The sequence below is a fragment of the Sinohyriopsis cumingii genome, chromosome 18, assembly GCF_028554795.1.
Source record: "Sinohyriopsis cumingii isolate HCF-2022 chromosome 18, ASM2855479v2, whole genome shotgun sequence".
NCBI lineage: Eukaryota > Metazoa > Mollusca > Bivalvia > Unionida > Unionidae > Sinohyriopsis > Sinohyriopsis cumingii.
The window spans coordinates 83,738,392-83,759,496 of record NC_142978.1 but is presented as its reverse complement, the minus strand read 5'-3'; the positions used below and the strand labels follow the sequence as shown (position 1 = coordinate 83,759,496).

General features: G+C 34.3%; 1 protein-coding gene across 2 annotated transcripts in view; it reads right to left on the bottom strand.

Moving 5' to 3' along the window:
• LOC149777183 (phosphatidylinositol 4-kinase alpha-like) overlaps window positions 1-21,105 on the bottom strand; it is a 209,270-nt gene that overhangs the window by 105,614 nt on the left and 82,551 nt on the right. For both annotated transcript variants that reach the window (XM_089941887.1, XM_089941888.1), the window contains 5 exons: window positions 20,573-20,654; window positions 13,012-13,095; window positions 6,418-6,627; window positions 4,331-4,423; window positions 3,371-3,455 (listed from right to left, as the gene is read on the bottom strand). In XM_089941887.1, the coding sequence (XP_089798013.1) occupies window positions 3,371-3,455; window positions 4,331-4,423; window positions 6,418-6,627; window positions 13,012-13,095; window positions 20,573-20,654 (554 nt within the window). The remainder of the gene's footprint in view (window positions 1-3,370; window positions 3,456-4,330; window positions 4,424-6,417; window positions 6,628-13,011; window positions 13,096-20,572; window positions 20,655-21,105) is intronic.

Genomic DNA, 21,105 nt, shown 5'->3' with positions numbered 1-21,105 from the left:
TTATACCTGTTCAGTTTGGGGGTTGGTTTATACGTGAACAGGCTTATATGTGAGTATATACAGTATGCATTTGTTTGTATGCTCTTGAATTATGTGTCTGTTTGCATGCTCTTGAATAATGTACTTATATGTAAAACTCTTGAATTATATACTTGTCTGTATGCTCTAGAATTATGTTATTTGTCTGTTCATATGCTCTTGAATTATGTACTTGTCTGTTTGTATGCCACTGAATTATGGATCTGTCTGTTTTTATGCTCTTGAATACGCACTTGCCTGTATGTATTTTAATTATGTACTCGTCTGTTTGTATGTTCTTTAGTTATGTACTTGTTTGTATGCTTTTGAATGTACTCGTTCACATGCTCTTTAATGATGAACTATTCTGTCTGTGTGATACCTAATCATTTTTAAATATGAGAACCACATTTGTCTATCTCTCCTTTTATTTAGCTAGAAAGTAAAAATCAGTAACATTGAGCATAATCTAAAATTCTTTAACACTGACCATTATTCGGGGTTGTGGAAGGACAAATGAAGACAAATGGATGGATGGATATCACTGGTCAACAGTGAAATCATTACTGACTTGAAAAGGCCCTAATCTGTAGTATTTTGGTGTGCCGAACACGAATATAACTGTGAAAAATTTGTATTGGCTCTCGTTTTGAAGATATTCATATACCTCATTTTCTATGTTTCACTGTGTAAATTTCTCCAGTAGGACTGCAGCAACATCCGGAATAATGATGTAACATTGCATAATACCATCATGCTCACATCATCCACAGTTGATTGCATCATTTTCTGATGCAATGCAATACTAATGCCATGCGGCTGCTGAAGTAAGTTGACGTCAGCAGTGTACTATACATGTGTAGGCCTATTATACTAATGCCAGGCGGCTGCTGAAGCTGACGTAAGCAGTGTACTATATAAAGCCCAATCAGATAGGTTCAGCATTTAAAATATTTTAGACGTTGTGCGAGACAGTTCAAGCTACTGTTACATAAAACTTATTATTTTATCCATTTACGTACAATAAAGAACAGTAATGCCTCGAAAGTGTGTTAATACCGCGGACAATTTTTGCTATATTTGTGGGGAAGTGACATTTGCCAACCAGAAGAAAAGTATCAATTCTCAAGTGAAGAAGGCATATCATCTTTACTTCGGATGCAAGGTTGGTGACCAAGACAAGCCTTGGGCTCCGCATATATGCTGTGCTACATGTACAACACAGCTTTCACAGTGGTTGAATTGCAAAAGGTCATCAATGCCGTTTGCAGTCCCAATGGTGTGGAGAGAGCCAAGCAACCACCTAAATGACTGTTACTTCTGCTTGGTTCCTCCTCTTTCCGGCGGAATAACGAAGCGAGAGAAGTCGAGAATAGTCTACCCAAACATTCCGTCTGCATTGAGACCAGTTCCACATGGTGAGGGACTTCCTATTCCAGAACCTCCAGCAGAATATTCTCTTGATTCATCTGACGAAGACAAAGGTGAGTCGACCTGTTCTTCTCCTGGTCCATCAGCATGCAGTGATCCAGATTTTCACTGTGGTGCATCATCAACCCCACACAGAATAACACAGGAAGAACTAAATGACCTGATTCGTGATTTGGACTTATCAAAGAACAAGGCAGAATTGCTAGGATCAAGACTCCAACAATGGAATCTTCTAGAAGAAGATGTCACAATTACTGCATATCGAAAGCGCCACCAGCAATTGGAGCCTTTCTTCAGAAAGGAAAGTAATCTGATATTCTGTTCCGATATTGAGGGCCTCATGAATGCTTTAAAAATCACTCATGACCCACAAGAATGGAGACTATTTGTGGACTCTTCGAAACTGAGTCTCAAGGCTGTGCTTTTGCACAATGGAAACATTCTTCCATCTATTCCAGTAGCGTATGCTGTCCACATGAAAGAGACATACGATAACTTAAGGCAGCTACTGAATTCCATTGAGTATAACAAGTACAGCTGGCACCTCTGTGGTGATTTGAAGGTAGTTGCCCTTTTAATGGGACTGCAGCAAGGATAGACAAAATACATGTGTTTCTTATGCGAGTGGGATAGCCGAGCAAGGGAAATGCACTACATGAGGAAGGAATGGACTCACAGGCAGAATGTAGCCATTGGAGAGAAGAATATCCAACACCCAGCTCTGGTTGAGGCTCAGAAAATCTTGCTACCACCCCTTCACATCAAACTAGGTTTGATGAAGAACTTCGTGAAAGCCATTGACCGGACTTTGCCAGCATTCCGATACCTGCATGAAAAATTCCCTCGACTCAGCGAAGCAAAGATTAAAGAGGGAGTTTTTGTGGGTCCTCAGATTCGAGAGCTTTTCAAAGATGACCGGTTCAACAACTTGCTGGAAGGTGACGTGAAACAAGCATGGAATGCTTTTCGCCTAGTTTCTACAAACTTCCTCGGAAATGTTAGGGCAGAAAACTATAAGGAACTAGTAGAAGACATGTTGATGAAGTATAAGAAACTTGGCTGCAATATGTCTCTAAAGATTCACTTCCTTCATTCCCATTTGGATTTCTTTCCTAGCAACTGTGGTATTGTTAGTGATGAACACGGCGAACGTTTTCATCAAGATATCGCAACAATGGAACAAAGATACCAGGGAAAATGGTCCACTACAATGCTGGCTGACTACTGCTGGACACTCCTCAGAGATGCTCCCGAACAGCTGTACAAGAGACAGGCGAAGAAATCTAAGATGTAGTCAATGACTTGATTTTTTATAGGTAGGCTATTACAGTTGACCTTTTACTATTGGAATGCATTTCGTTATGTAAACATTAATTTCTTGCAGATTACAAAAAAACTAGAGCCAATTTTGCAATTTGACTGTCATATTCGTGTTCAGCACATAAAAATTGATAAGAATTGACTAATTTTATTTCAGTAACGTGACTTTTGTAAAAATTTGTTGTCCAGTGTATACGGCTGGCAAACAGATGCCCAAGTGATTGCTATGTCCTGGTTATGCCAGAATGGGTTTGACAATAAATTTAATGTGGAAATGGGTGTAAAATTTGCTCCTTTTGACTTGTAAATAAAAAAAATTTGGTCAATGAAATTTTCTCCTAATATGAAGTGAAATCTGATCAAATTTTGTAACAGTCAGTCACATGTATGTTTATGTAACATGACTCTGAAAAATTGAGACAAAACTTCAAAACAAATTTTAAAATGGTTGACAATGCCAACTCTGCTACCAAAGCCAAAACCTTCAAAAGTAAGTATATTATCTACTACTGTAGGTGTGATAACAAAGACCTTTTTTGTTAATAGAAATGTTTAAATTTGACAAGATGATACCCAGTATAAAGTGAAAAGCTTTCTGTACCTGTTTGTTTACATGCATCGTCCAGTTTGTTACATAAGATTTCAATTAAAATTTCATCTTTGCAGATTGAGCGCATTCCTGAAATCTGGAAAACAATAAAAGTTCTGTAGCAATTTGACAATCTTTCTCTACCTACAGTAAGTTCATTCAGCATTCAAGAAAATGACACATACATTTATTTATAACGGAAGCTGCATAGTACATTTTTTCTTCTGCTTTAAAACAGATGGAGTCATCACTCTTTCATAACAGATGGTAGAACATGTATAAGCTACTGATAATAAAATATCTTACTGTTGCTGTTATTACAATAGATTTAAATAATAAATATTTATCAAAGAATATAGAAGAGTTATACACAAATGTGGTTTTGCATTTATTACATAAACCTTCTTTATGCTTTCTTAATATTTTCAGATTTACTGTTTAAAATGAAATTCAAAACAAACTGGGACTAATAAAATCTTGACTCACTGTCTAAAAAATATCTACATCAGGAAATCAGCGTGTGTGATATAGAAATACAGATTGAACAGATGCATCTAACACCAGATCAAGGAAGTTAAATGAAACAGGTATGTAATATACAGGCTGAAATATGATCCTGACCTTTGAGTTAATTTGGTAAATTAATTCAGTAACAAATTAAAAACAGATCACTTTTCACTCAGGACCTATTAATGTCAGTTATTTATTTCTGTTTTACATAAAAAATTAAAAACTACATACACTTGCAGCAAAGCTGCATGTCACATGTTTTATATCTTTAATCTTGTAAATTCCTTCATCTTGTACTCCAGATGCATGGATGTAACTAAAATTAATATAATCTTCTTAAAAGATTGAGCTGATGGAGCTGAATCTGTACAATATTATATAGCAGGTACTTGTGTACATACATGAAGATAGGATATGCACATTTAACCATTTTTATTTGAGAGGGTGATAGAGAGTCTTTACCTCTCCCATGAATCGACTTCTCATACTAAGATTGGCTGTGAAGTTAGAGCTGTCAGTTGTAACACAAGTGGGTCTTCGATCCAGGGTGGAACTCTGGAAAACAAATTTAGAGTAAAATGCATTTCTTTGATTATTCTTGCCTGATCAAAAATACATTAGCAGAAGATCAACTAACTCGTAAAACTGGCACCCCAAGCACAAAAAATAAAGAAGTTAACCATGTCTTTTGGTTTCTCTTTGTAATAAAATGTTAAAATATCTACTTCATAAGAGAAGATGGAATGGAGTGGTCTCCCCTTGGAAAGTGTCTAAAGTGATGCTCTGCAAGGAATGTAACTATGGAGAGTACAATGGATGGAGCACCTGTATTCAGATGAGGTACATACCTTGAAAACATGTAATTTTACCAGTGAAACAAAGACAGAATTCATTTACATCTTAACTTGTAATCTTTTTAAAATGTAAAACTTAAACTTTTAATTGGTACTGTATAGCCAGTTATGTGCTGACATACCATTACATAACCTAATCACACAACTATTCTATCTACCTATCCACTATCCCATTACAACAAATACAGAAAAGAAAAAAAATCTTTCGTATGATATCAAAAAAGAGGTGCTAAAATGTGTTGATAAAAACCACAGAATAATATTGTTTATTAATTTTATTTTTTTAAATCTCATTCTTAAGAAGCTATTATCATTTTCCACCCCTATAAACAATTTTTTACTAGTAATAAAGTTACAATCTTTGAGTAACCTTCCAGTGACAGGCAGCATTTCACAGTCCATGCATCAATAATTAACTTTGCTGGAGGCCTGACATCAAAGACATGCAGTCTAATTCTTGTACTCATTCACAGTTAACCTATTTAGGGTAACATGTCACAATATACAACATGTAGTCATTGATATGGAGTGTTATATAAGCATTTACTGACATAAAACATACAGGCATATACATATAAACTGCTCTTTCATTTAGGACCAACAAGTCATTATAAGTAGTCTTAAGTGAAAACCCCATGACGATATAACCATCCACATAGAAGAAGGAACTATTAGAAGATTTTTGAGATGGCCACTTTGAAATAACTCTTTAAATTATAGTATATATGTAAGACTATTGAAAAATTTGACAACTATGAAATAAATCATATAACATACCTAAAGTAAACTAAACCTGTAAATTCAATTTTGTGACAAGTGTGAAAAGTACTTTGTATCATATACTTCTGAAAACATTTGAAAGAGAAAATATTTTGGATGAGTTATACTGCATTCAGTAAGATAGCCATGTTGGTGATGTAGCAAAATTGTAACCATGGTAAACTGTAAGGTTATGCCTGGTTACCTGTACAGGTGCAATCAATAAAGGGCTGGAGGCTCTATAGATATTATTCAAAGAAAACACAGCAAAATGTGTAGTATACAAAGGTAGCCATAAATAAAGAACACAAATATGCCAAAGACTAGTCTGTATGTGTATGCTTGTATGTTTAATGTCAACATACATAATATTTTTATTATGTAGTATATACTGCAGACATAAATACTGAGCACAAATGGGCCACAGAGCAGTTTATGTTTGCATGCTTAATGTCAACATACACATGTACTATACACAGCAGACACAAATACTGAACACAAATGTGCCACAGAGCAGTTTATGTTTGCATGCTTAATGTCAACATACACATGTAGTATACATGGCAGACACAAATACTGAACACAAATTTGCCAAAAAGCAGTTTATATGCATACCTTATGTTTTATTTCAACATATACATGTTTACACTGCAGACATAAATACAGAAAGGAAATTTGCCAAAGAGTAATTTGTATGCATATGCCTGTATGTTTTATGTCAACATAATCAACATGCACTAAATGCTATGCACATACTCTCCAAGCATTAATTTATTTTAGTGGGCTGGATAATTCACAAACACGCTTATTATTGTGGAGACAGGTCTGGATTCCATTTTTTATCTTACAGGAAAGGCCAAAAATAGGTTACTCTTTGCTTGACATTAAAAGATCACAATCAAAATTGGTAAATTAGAGCTTGACAGAATAACTTACTCCTAGCACAGCAGCTGTTTTCGAGTAGCCAGCATAGTTGAGGACGCTTTCTGTAGCTAGTGCTAGACCGCTGTGCTGGAAGAGACCTTCAGAAGCATTTTCAAATTTGAGCAGATATTCTATCAGATGGGACCGTGTAGTGCTGGGTGCCCACTTCAGAGCTTCCTGCAGAATCTGGGAACTGCGTGTAGCAAAGTCCTTTACTGTTTGCTGGAATGCAAAAATAAATGACACATATATATGAAACTGTTTTCTATCAATATATGTCTTTAACATTTGATAATTCAAACATAATTATATCAAAAGGTATGCAAACCATGGTTTTTTTTTGCAACTGTAAGTGAAACACAAAAGAAAACAAAACTAGAACTAACATAACAAAGAAAAAAAAAAAAGAAATACTACATTTAATGCATTGGTTCAGTGTTTTATGGTACAGCAACACTATGAAGGTTATATCATGTCATGTTAAGTAAAGTGCCTAGCCCAAGGACACACCATGGTAACGAAACCTAAGCTAACATAACAGTGGGAATCAAAGCTGCACCTTTCTGGTCACTGGGCCAATGCAGCTCATTACAATGAATGCAAAGTTCAGCAAAGAACTCTTATAAACAGCCACCTCTTGTATCCAGCCAGTTTCTGCTTTCTCACTTCTGGTGATTTTTCCCATATAGTCATTCTTGTCTCAAAGGTCAGCTGTACTGAGCAATTACCTTACTGAAACAACCACTTTTTCAAGAACCCATAAAACAAAATTTTCAAATAATTAACTTGTATTATTCAACCACTTTAAGGGACACTTTGAAAAAGTGACTGTTTCAAAACTTGATTGAATATTTAACCTCTTTTACCAGCAACACTCCTTTATTGTTCATCCCATCTGCAACTGTATAAGAGAGACTGCATGTTATTATGCAATTTTACACTGGTATCATTACTTAATCCTAAGCGTGACCAACAATCATCATGTAATTTACAGGATTTCTTTGCAGACACTTGATTCTTAATTTGGATACTGTAAGAAACTATCTTAAAGAAACTTTAATAAAGAATACACTTGACACGAAGCCCAAATGGGGCCTGAGATCCCTCACATGGCTTGTACAGCCAAATGCATTAATATTTGGCCCAGAAATCTGTGTCAGAAGGATGTTTTCTGTAGAAATTACATCCAATTTTGTTGACTGCATAGCTTATGAAAACAAATGTTTCATGGCTTCTCAATTTCTTGTATCTTCATTCTTTATGTTGTTATAGTTGTAGTAATGGTAGCCATATTTGATAGTAGGTTGGCATCATTTGTATATATGACTTGAACTTTCTTTCAAATTTGGTCTTATTCTCTTGAGCTATTTTAAGAAAAAGTTCTTTAAAGTTTCTATTTTCTAAATTAAGTGACTGTGGTTATATTTGATGGTGAATCCAGTTTACAAACTTGACAGTTCTTCATATCAGGCTTCTTTCCATCAAATCTAGTCCAATTTTGTTTGACATTTTTTGAGAAAAGTTGTTTGTATTTTCTAGTATTAATAATGGTGTCCACATATGATGGCAAACAACGATAATCTGCACAAAACTGAACTCCCCTAATGTTGTCTTCTGCCATTTATGCAGGATGCTTTCAGCAAAATTGGTCCAATTTGGCTGAATGGTCTTTCACAAGATGTCTTTTAAACGTTTTTCTAATTCTAGTAATGGTGTCCATATTTGACTAGTATCATTTATACAAACCTGAAAGACTTCCATGCAAAGATGCTTCCTGTCAAATTTTGTCAGTTCAGTCAAAGTATTTTTTAGAGTCATTTTGATGCTTTTCTATTTTGGGTAACAGTGGCTACATCTGGTGGCAGCTGTATGGACTGATTTCCTATTGAACATCACATACCTACTTAACCAACTGCTGTTGTGATGTAACACAACCTTTCATGCGGTCTGAATGAGCAAATCAAAGTTTCTCTTCCAAACACAGTCACCTATTGAGTGATAAAATGGCACTTTCATTGATGTGTAGGAGATTACTACACCTCTCCCTCGATAACTCGTGCGGACATTGAGGTCCAAAAACATAGACCGCACTACAAGCGAGGGCACGAGTTACCGAGGGTCCTCCAAAAAAATCCGCTAGACATCCAGAGAACCGCGGGGTGGTTGGGGGAATGGGCTGTTTAATGACTGTCAGATCGTGCAGAGATTAATTGTCAATAAAGTGCTTTTTTTGATGAAGTTGTTCATTATTCTGTATAAATTACACTTAGTTTTAAAACATCCGACATCTGAAAGATCAATAACATGAATCCAACTGGTTTCAACAACCAACACGGTATGCGAAAACATTCATGTATTACATCACAGATTTTTTGTCTGGTTAATAGTATGTTGCAAAACAAGGAGTCTTTGAAGCATGGAACCAGACTAATTGTTTTACCAAACAAGATTCCTTTTTAATAAATAATCACATCATTTTGATAGACAATCGTCTATGTTGAAACACAATTTTTGAATTGTTCAATTAGTAAAATATTGATGCCACGATTTCATTGCAAGTAACAGTGAAACTTCTTATCATCCTTGAGGATATCTCTACATTCGAATTCAGGAATTCTCTGAAACTCATTTTCCCCATAATGGTCCGTATCTTTGAAGCAAAGCTCTTTATTTTACAAAGAACACATTTCGCTTGGTTGCCTTGCTATCTTTAATCACAGTTATGATTGAGTAGGTTAATTTAGTTTAATAAGATTAAGTACACAATAACATTTATAACAGTGTTCGATTGATCAACTGAAATGAGTTACAAGAAATATGACTAGGGCCATTGGTTCTTAAGCATGTAGGATTTGTATGCCTTTTAACATTTTTGTTTATTCCACATTCTTTATTTGATTCAAAAGACGTAATTAAGAGTGATAATAGAAAAGGAGGCCAGCTTTTTATTTATTGCAACAATACAACAAATGTTTCTGCTAGTCTGATATCAAAACATGGTCAGCATTTAATTAAGTTCTCAGAGAAACGTGTTACAGAAGATTGTTACATTTTACGCTTAATTACAAGAGGACACATTGCATTAATAATGATTACACTTAAAAGGAAATAAAAGTTAGAACTAGAACACAAATTTCAATTGATAAAAAAAATAATATTTAATTGGTATTTATTTATTAAGGTACTGCCTCCACTAGGCATGACATTTTCACTGATCAAAATTTTATGGAATATCATCAATTATGGTGTACCAATAATGTTGTTTGGAAAGAAATGTAACAAATTTTATGAATTCTTTTTAAAGTTATTCACAATGTTGACTAAAATTTCCAGGTCCTATCTACCGTTTTCGATGATAAAAAAGCGATATATCAAAGTTTATGTTACCAAGTTAGATCAGAATTTTCTTCAAGTTTAACTAATAGAGATACATTTTTGGGGGTATTTTCTGGTTTTAAAAATGGGATCCACGTCTGACCCCATGTTATAATCAGGTTTGCAAGTTATCAGGGCACGAGTTATCAAGGCAGTGGTGTACATTGTGTTGTTGATAATGTATTTTTGTTTGAGTACTCATGAGGAAATCTCATCACAGTCATGGGTGAAAAATGAGCGTAGTGGATTATCATTTGTGACTGGGTCACTGAACATGTTTCAAATCTGCAGTTCAATCAAAACAGTTGCCAACTATTTAAACAAGGCAGGTATTACTTTACAAGCTAGGGCTTAAAGTCTGCAGGGCTTTCCATTAGTTTTGAAATGTGAGGGTGAGCTGCTACAGTAGGTGGAGGTTTAAGGGACCACCCCCAATGGAGACAGAGGTTCTTTTTTCCAAAATAGCTGGGTGTAAAGTTCAAAAGCCACATAAATCACCTGGCTCCCAGCTGATAGGGAAAGCACTGAGTCTTACATTCACTGGCAAAAAACTCAGGAAATGTCACTAAGGAAAAATGATCTGGTTTATGAAAGTGGAAAATATAAAACAAGTTAAACCTTTTATTGCATCAAATGCAAACAGTGTTTACAGCAAACATAAAATATAATACAAATATGTTTTTGTTGGACTTGTATCAAAACAGAAGCAATATACCTACTAGTACACACCCATGGTAACATCAGTGATGGAAACTTTCATTTGCAGTGAGTAATATTTCACATTTCTGATTATTAAGATCTATTGAAGTCTACATACAAGTACCGTACTTGCCGGTCTATAAATCGATGTGGAGTATAAGTTGAATCAGCAAATTTGATAAATTTTCCATCCTTCATCCTTACATAAGTCAATGCTGAGTATAAGACGAGGCCAGATCAACACTTCAGATTGTGTTTTTCACTTCATTCCACACAGCATCACAAATTTTTTCCTACCTGCAACTCAGTAACATTTCCAGTCAGGATCATTAAATGTAACTAAAAGTACCTAATTTGTTTCACAAGAAGTATTTTAAACATATTATGTACTTTTAGCTACATATAATGACCCTGACCCAAAAATTGATTGAATTACAGATAGGATAAAACTGGCAATGCTGTGTGGAATTAAATTATAATAACTTCCGGTTTCATAAATATTAAAAGTATCACTTTATACTATTTCAGACAACCAGCAATAGGGAAATTGCATCATTAATACTAAAATGCATTTTCTGGGGTGGGTGGGGTGGGGGGAAGAGAGATACTGAAAGAAGGACGCATATGTATTACAACACATTTTTCTTTATGCATCTCACTATCAAAATCAAATATGGTCTGATATATGAAAGAGAGAGTGTTTAGCTCTTCGTGTATATTTTTATTCTTTTTTTTTTACTTATTGCCTCCGTGCTGACAAAGCTTTTGTCAAAGAGAGAAAACATTAATAAATGAGACAGTAAATGTAAACTATGAAAATACATACCATATTCATTCAGGGTTTAAATATTCACAATAGTTATATCCATATAATCTCCATTAGGTTAAATCCCAAGAATGACCATTTTGCATGCTGTCTACTTTTCTTTGCAAGCATCACAACCTCTCCATTCCCAACAATTAAAATTTTGTTTAAAGTGCATGCACTCTTCCTGTACTTAGACGGCAGTTATTTTTGATCTTTGCTCATGCTAAATGTACTTTAAATTGCTGTGAGTTCAGTCGGCAAGTTAAAAAATATCAAAGGCTGAGAAATTTACAATGGTAACCACTGGCATATCCTTTAATTATATAGTACAGTATTCATAATACCCATGGGTAGCCTCATTTCCCTATTGGTAGCCTCACTAATCTGATCTGGTCTGCAGAATCTTGACCTCAAACAGGTGTTATCTTGGTATGACTGAATACAGCCATAGCATATTTAATCAGCATGTAAATACCACTAGAAAGCCATGTGATTCTTTTAATAATGGAAGTGGAAACAAAAATTTAGAAGGAATTGCTTAACTCGTGGAATTAATTGATGATGGAATATGTTACTGTACTTGTACACAAGTAAAATCAGTCATCAGGTAAGTGAACAATACAGATTTACAATCGTGAATACATCTCTGTCTGTCTCTCTCAATGGGGTATACAGATTATTTGATCATTAGGTGCAAGAAGAAAATTAATGGAATATGTCTTTGTGATGGTTATTCATCTTCTAACTTGTAAATTCTAACGCACATATATGTAATTAAATTTAAACAATATATATTACAAATAACGTACATTACTGGTGCATGCTGCTTTAGCGCAATTACGTCTGATCTATGTTAATTTCAATACTCATGATCATGTAATTGTTTAAGTACTCACTGTGGGATCCTACACGAACTCTTTCCGAAAATGAAATATTTTTTTCACATTATTTTTCATACTCTTGGAGAATTATTTTCCATACGAAAAATATGATAAAGTGATTTAGATGACATAATCCATTTATAAGTTGATTTGGAGTATAAGACAAATATAAGATTTTCTGGTAAAAAAGTATTGTCTGATATGCCGGCAAATACAGTAATGTAATTAACAAAATAAAAGGATAAATATACTGCACACCATCTATGCATTTGTGGATGAGAATAGTGACATGAAAACAAATTTTTAAAATCAATACTAATTTGCACATACTGCAAACTATAGATTCATCTAATTTTTAGTATGTTACACTAAAGCGTTGACTGCTATTCTATAATAACTGACTTTTCAGTTAAACAAATAAGGATTTACAAACAAGTCTGTATGGTACTTCCCCTACAGATAGTTGAATGGAGATCAGATCACAGTTCACAGATTAGCCTTAATCTCCCCTTGGCAATATTTCATCATTTTGTCTGTATTTTTTACTACTGATATAATGAACTTTCCTTTGGTAAAAAGTATATATCAATTAAATTTATAAGTTTCATCTGGACTTTTCCCCTATATTTTATATAAACTTTATTATCTTTCATAAGTAGCTGGTTTAAACTGAGAAGTTAAAGATTAAAAGCTGTGAAACTGCAAAACCAATCTTTGAAATTAACAGAAAAGATTGACAGTAATTCAGCCAGAATTTGGTTTATAATGTGATGGCTCTGAACAGTCTTAAAATGCACAATTCTTCTTGCAAATATTTTTCAATTTAAATTAATAATACATTACCTCTCTTTCAGCCATGATATCTTTAACTCTCAATTTGTATGGTGTGTTAGGAACATCAAACTCTGGGGCCTTCTGGTGGGGATCCTGAAAATATAAGCAATATGTAACAACTTTATAATAAATTTAGACATTTGATTAAAGTTTGCATAAAATTTTATGAGTAAATACTGCATGTACTACCGGTAAGCAAAATGCCCACCCAACTTTCCTGTTGCTGTGTTGTATAAAACTTTTGTTTAACTGTAAAAGTAAACTGAATAAATATGATTTTTAAAAAAAATTAAAAGTATGGATACTTACTGGACCAAAATACCTAAGTCCATTCCAAAGCATGAAGATGTAGGTAAATACAAAAAAATGCTTGAAAATCACACTAATTATTTATAATGGAAAAATGCATGCATTAGAGGGAATTGTTGCCCTTTCCTCACATCTGTGAATTATTCATCAACTTTGGTCCATTTCTGAAAGGTTAGATTACAGTCAATGGCTGGAGGAAAATTACTCATTCTTTTCAACTTTGAGGCCATGCTGACATGAATGTGCAAAGTGAATGGCAGAATGAAGAAAGCAAAGAAAGAAGTGGAGTTTCTTACCAAAATAATTCTAAAACAATGTCAGATGTTAAGATAAATGAAGGTTCCGAAATCTTGACCATCACAGAATATGGCAAAAAATAATTTGGTTTCGTTTTAGAACAATTTGACAATTTTTTGTTGTACATGCATAAAACGCTAATGAGGGTGGATAATTGTTTGTTTTTAGTTAAGTGACTGAAGTAGCATGTATCTTGTTGCAGATCACTTGCGGCAAGAGACACAAAAAGCATGGTATGCACGGGTATTTTACCCTTGCTCATTCTCCTGTAAATTTAAGGCAAGTTTCTTTTCTAACTGACACATTGGTCTTTTGGGATCTTGTCAAGTAGTGTACAATCTCCATTTTGTTCTACAGCCATAGGGGTAAGTGTTACATTTTTGATGTCTTAGTGTAATATGTTGCCTTTACCACTATGTGGATTTGAAACATTGTGAACTTTTGAATTGTTACAAGTTGCTATTAAGAATTTAATTTAGTAGCCTGTGTCTATAGATTTTAATTCTGTACCTGTTATTATGACCAGTTTGGTTTTATTTTAGCTGTTTGTGTGTGTTCGGGTGTATCAGGCTGTCGGTTGGACTGTCTGTATGTCTGGATGGAGATGGAAGCAGGTGTGACCATTAAGGCCATACAAGGACAGAAGTGCTGATTTGTAAACTTGTGTGCATGGTGGATCCATGAAGGGTGTGTGTGGCCAATGCAAGTGTGGGCCAACCCAACAATTCAGGAGAATTGTGTGATTTGACAATGGACATATGAACCAGGTCAAAATGTTTTGTTTGTAAGTTTGTAAGTTTATACAAGCATTTATATGAGTAATACATGGTTATAAATAAAAGGACTGTAAAAATGACTATGAGTCACGAGTCAAATGTTTGGTACAACTGTTATGTTGATTACGACTGATCATGTTTGTTTCAATTGTTTATTGAGTACATGGAACATATGGTGCATTTCAATTAAGTACAATTGAGTTACCTTCATTACATGAGATTATATGAATCTTGATTTCATTGCATGAGATTATATGAAACTTACTTTCATTACATGAGATTAGATGAATATTACCTTCAAGACATGAGAATATGTGAATCACATTATTGTTTTCCCATTTGTGAATGTTTGTGTAAAGTAATTAAATGAGTTGTGTGTTTTGAGCTGAAAAAGAATCACACTGTATTTGTAAAGGACACATATTTTTATTAAAATTATTATTTTATTTTATTTATTTCATAAACTTCCATCTTTCATCAAATTGTAATGTGTTGTCATTTAATCTAAGCATCCATTCAGGTCAAATCCTGTTACATTGACTGATACATTGCACATGGCTACAATACAAGAACTAGATGGGAGATATGTTGTGCAATATTTACAGAAATCATGGGGAAAAAACCTTTTATGCTAGAAACTGGCTTTTGAATTTTAGGACAATATTCTTACGAGTCACCAGATCATATCCATTTTGGAGCACAGATATCCACTAGACAATACCAGTGAACTGTGGAAAAGTCTAAAAAAAACACAACGATTTTAAAGAAGTTTCACAATTTGATGAAGCTGTCAAAGCTAATTATGCATATGCTCCATTCATAGGGCTGACTGTGAAAGGGGTTTCTCAGGAATGAACAATATTCATACACAGATAAGAAACAGATTAAGCTCAGAAAATGTCAACATATTATAGCTTATACGACTAGAGGGGGAAGTTTATAATTTCAATAGAGACCAAACAAAGAGAAGCAGGAAGAAAGTGAGACTGATATTTATGTGTTAGATAAATAATGAACTATGTCAATTCTGCCCCCACCCTTTTTCTTAACTCCCTCCTTGTTAAGGTGTTAAAAAGGGAGAGCTCTCCTTTAGATAAAATACTCCTAGCATCTCTGCAATAATACTCAGTTGGTTTTGGTAATTAAAATTTATCAAGTTATCTATGTCTATATTATCTCCTAATGCTATAATGCCAAGATCTAAGGAACCAAAATATCAGACGAAATTCAATAATGGAGAGAAACATGAATTTTTGGTGGTTGCAATTAAGTTCAAAGGGAATGAACATTCATTGGGCTATACTTGAAAAGTCAATTTTAAGAAGAACTTGCCAAATTCAACCTAGACTGCACCAATCTTGAGAAGTTCTGGCACACAATCAGCATCCTGACCCTACTGAATGTCAGGAAACAATTTAAACTTCTTAATGGACTATACTGAGTTATATTAATGCTACCACACTCCAATGCAGTCACTGAAAGGATATTTTCCATCCTGGGACAAAATTCAGGCTGACTCAAGAGGAAACCTGGATCCAGTAATAATACAACATTTCCTAGGCGTTGAGCTCAATTATGATGAAGACTGCCAGAAATATAATCCATGCAATGATCACCTAAGAAAAGCTAAAAATGCTTGTGTTACATTTAAGGACAACATGAAAGGCAACAAATTGCTCTGAAATGACTGATGTGATGTAATGTAAAAAAGGAAATCCGTTCATTGTCATTTTTGTCCATTTGCAAGCTAAAAATTTAGTTGATGAAAATCCTCCTGATTTTAATCGGAATTTCAGACCAAATTTAAAAAATCTGATTTTTCCTATGCTCACCTCTCTGTTGTCACATGCACATACTTGAATGTGAAAACTCTAAATTCCTAAAAATGGTTTTGTTTCATCATTTCCTTCTTTACATCTGAATATCTGTTGGTATTTTTATTTAGATAAACTGCCACAATCTTTTCTCATCAAAGAGTTTATTTTCTGGAAAAGCTGAGATAAAGCCAGTGTTACTCAAGGATTAGGTCAAAAAGTCCTATCTAAACTTTAATGAAGGAGAGTGATGCCTTGTTTCTGCATTGTTTCAATCTGTACATTCAATGCATCGATGCTGAAATGAGAGGATTGTAAGTCACTTCATAAATGAAAAGTAGTAATTGCCACCAGAAAACTGTTTTCCATGCCACTATCTTAAAATATCAGAATTCATCATCTGCTTAAGTAATTTCCTCCTGAACAAAATGCATATGCCATTCACATACCTGCCAACCTGCCAGACAGCAATTTGGTTTTTTTTGAAACTCAAAGATTGTTTTGAGATCCCAAAGGGTGTCAATGTGCACAATCCAAAGAAGCTACATCATACAACTGAGATTGAGTTATCTACTCATTATAAGCCAATAGAAAGTGATTGGAAATTCAAATCTAAATTAAAGATTTTTTTCTTCTTCAAGCATTTAATACATTTTTAAACAGAAAATAGATTGCAGGCTTAGAATGGTCAAATAGCATAACCTCACACAAATACATGCACAAGCATGTGCAGTCACACACAAACACACACATGTGCAGTCACACACATACATGCACACACGTGCAGTCACACACATACATGCACACACTTGTGCAGTTACACACATACATGCACACACATGCAGTAATACACATACATGCACACACCTGTGCAGTCACACACATACATGCACACACATGTGCAGTCACACACATACATGCACACACATGTGCAGTCACACACATACATGCACACACATGTGCAGTCACACATACATGCAAACACATATGCAGTCACACATACATGTACACATGTGCAGTCAGACATACATGTACATGTGTGCAGTCACACACACATACATGCACACATGTGCAGTCATACACATGTGCAGTCACATACATGCACACATGTGCAGTCACACTCATGTGCAGTCACACATGTACACACATGTGCACAGTCACACACATACATTTATGCACATGTGCAGTCACACACATACATGCACACACAAGTGCACAGTCATCCACCATTAATACTGGCCACCATGCATAGCATATCATGTGCTGAAAAATGGCATTAAACCCCACAACAACAACAAGTGCAGCCACATAGTCACTACCACACAGACATTAAATAAGAAAAAATAGACCCAGTCTTGTCTTTAAAACCAATTGGTCACTTGAATACAGTCTTAACTAGATATGGTCTTTGCTGCTCTCAATAGTTTGAAGGTAATCCAGGTGTTATTCGAGTCGATCTTTGCACTCATCTATGCCTGAATGGTTGAAACTTCCTCAAACATTTTGAATTTTGTGATTTTATAGAAAATGATCTTTCCACATCTGTACTGCTGTGAGGATGTGTCAAAATAATCATATTTTGCTTGTTATGTACAGAGCTAAATAAGACTTCAAAGAAACATTGCCACTGATCATGAATATACCAATAATCTCAAATAAGCAATCATTCAAGACAACAAAGAACAACAACTTTTGTTTCTTCAAATACCTCTTTGATTTACCTAACTTCAAATGAAATGGGTTCTTCCATGCTGTGTACTTTACCCAGGCAAACTAGTCTACATATTGTCAGTCAATTAAGTAAAATGTTAAATGGTGGTTGTTTATCTCTGTATAAACTGCCCCAAGAGACAACTTTCCATATCTGTTTACTGTTTATACACATCATGGGCACATACTGTGATGTCAAGAATGATCTCCAATTTTTGTTTTTTTCCTACTATTATTAATGAAACTTATTTTCTAAACATGAATGTGCTGGAAGGGTGTGTTTGACAGGTGTCCTGTTATATTTTGGCAGGTATGCATGCAATAACAAAGTTTCTTAACATAAGGCCTACTGTTAAACAAATGCCATTATGATACCTAACAAAATTGTGATGTTGCTCTACTGGTATACAGAAGTCTGGGAGCAAACTTCCAGAAAACATGAACCTATAGCCTGTATTGTTTTACACTGCAAGTCTGCCTTTGTTTGCAAATGTCAGCTAATAAATCAACTACTTGAAATAAAGAAGTTGAATAGAGATCAATTTATCTTTCATGACACCAGCTAACAAAATCATCTGAATTTGCTGGAATAGTCATTTTGTGTTCAGTCATCCAAGATGCTTGAAGGTTATTTTTAGTTTGTTCAGAAAGGCCTTTTGACTTAAGATTCATACAGTCATGCATGAAGATTTAACACACTTCTGTGTTTGGATGGTAAATCATTGTTATAGAATGACATAACAGATCCTCCTGAAATGGAAGTTCCAGTGGGTATGGGCATTTGTGGGTATCCCTATTTTATGGGCAATAATGGGGCTCTCAGAATTTCTTTGATAATGGAAATCCACTGTATGTTCCAGAACTCTGGGAAATTAAGCAGACTGTCTGAGCATCTACTGTGGAATCCAAGAACAGTTTACTATGGACAAAAACAGATTTATCACAGGGTAACCCTATCAAAGAAAGACCTGTTGAACTATCTGATTTGATAAAGACCATTTTGCCAGATGAATTCTGGTTCTAAAGAAAATATTTGTAGGAATATTCTGACCATTTTTAGCTAATATAGTTTTTGAGGTTGAAATTCCAGTTTCCAGGTTACATAGCAAAGAGAAATTTAATGTTCTCACTTTGTTTAAAATCTGAACAACTGTTCAATGGTCAACCAGTCTTTACCTTTAAATATGCAGAAAAATATTATTTTCTTTCATGTTTCAAGGAACTACTTCATAAAACCCCATACTGATATTTTAAGATAGCGGATACTTTAAAAAAAACTCTTACTGAATCATTCTGTGCCAGGATTTTCCTTTCTGAAAATTCCCTCCAGTGGAGAATCTTTGCAAAGGAAATGATGGCATTCTGTTGTTCTGTGCAACGTCATGTCTGTTAGAGTCAAATTAAGGGCATTTAAGAAAACATGTATATCCATATTTTTTGTAACTTTTGGTGCATGACTGTATCCATTTTGTATGTTTCAATTATGGGATGCAGACTGAATAGGATCTATAAATAGGTGTTGTCAAGTTTCTAATAATAAAGATATTTACAAGTATGGAGTTATTTGTGGTTGTCTAGTTAAAGCTAGGTGGTTGTTTATGTAAGTATTGTGAAATATTAGATTGAGTAGTAAGGTCTGTCACGTGGGGTATATTGCAACATATAGATGTAATAGACTCTTGGAGATGTATATAAGGAGAGAACTGAGCAATTAATTCATTCCTATTCAAGATTCTTATTAAGATGTTCTTGTGTTAAAATCATTCTGCAGATGTGTTTAATGTTGCATTTAGATAAAATCTGAGAGGAGGCATTTTCTGGATTATTCACTGGGACTACTCATTGCTCGTTGGACCAAAATATTTTTCTGGGACTATTGTAAATTTATTAAAAGTAATTCTGGACAATGTCATTGTGATGCATCAGGACTGTGGCAAGGATCTGGAATTCATTCAGAACATTAGATTCTTTAGGACTTGCGATAGAACTTTGGAATTATTTTGGATTTAATTCATAATGCTGAGAGATCGTCTTAAATTTTCATTTTATAACTTTGATAATTAAATTATTTGTTAAGTTTTACAAAACTTGTTGGTTTTGTTTCTTTCTGTTACTTGGTTTATGACCATAGAGTTGTAACGGTATGGTTCTGATATAGCACAATGGTCCATCTCATTTTCTGATACCTAAATGTTGGCAGTATTTTTAAAATGAAGACTGCATTGAAAGCTGAAAATATCTTCTTGATGACAGAAAATCTCCAACAAGATACAATAAATTTATTTATTATCTACATAATTTTTCACGGTTTGCAAAAGCAAAAGTACAATTAATTGGTACATAAACTCGTTGATATGCATCACACAGAAAATATAATTTTTATGCTTTTGGAATCATGAATCATGACAAAAACCTATAAAATAAATCTCATTCTTTTTTCAAGAGAGTGGATTTGTGGATGGTGCAAGTACAAAGTAATAAGATCCACATGACATTACCACATACCTGCATACAATAACATACCCATCATGTATATACACTGTAGTTTTCAAAACCTTCAAAGCAACAAAATACTTTTATGTTGATGCAGCTGCCATCACTGTTGCTGCTGGAAAAGATTTAATTATGTACAGACATCTGCTTTTGAAGTGCTTATAAACTTACCATCTCTAGAGACTTTGAGAGCAGCTGTAGGATGTCCAACATTGTCATAAGGACCCTCCCACTCCACAACAGGTATGGGAATCTAAAAGACAAATGATTCAAAGAATAAGCAACACTGAAAATCATTCAATATTGTACAGCTGAATATTTTTCTCATAAGTGACATAACATTGATGACATTTTTCATAGGTAGGTGGTTTGAAATGATAACAGTAGCAAACATGCAGATGAGTACACAACAAATTACAGTATTCTATTTCAACCTACTGTTGTCAAATATTAATTAATAATTTATGAGAAGATGACTTGCTACCTCAAAAATAGGTAACAGCTAATTAACATGCATGGCTGGTGAATTCAGATGGTGACGTTCAGGTCCTCAAATAAGCCTTTGAGGAAGGTATTAAAATTAAGTTGATGTTGCTAGCATCCTTTTTTCTAAATCTGGACCTAGGCTTTGCATAGTTTACTCCAAAGATACCATATCATGACATGCCTCAACACAAACCACATGACATAAAGAACTGATCTAA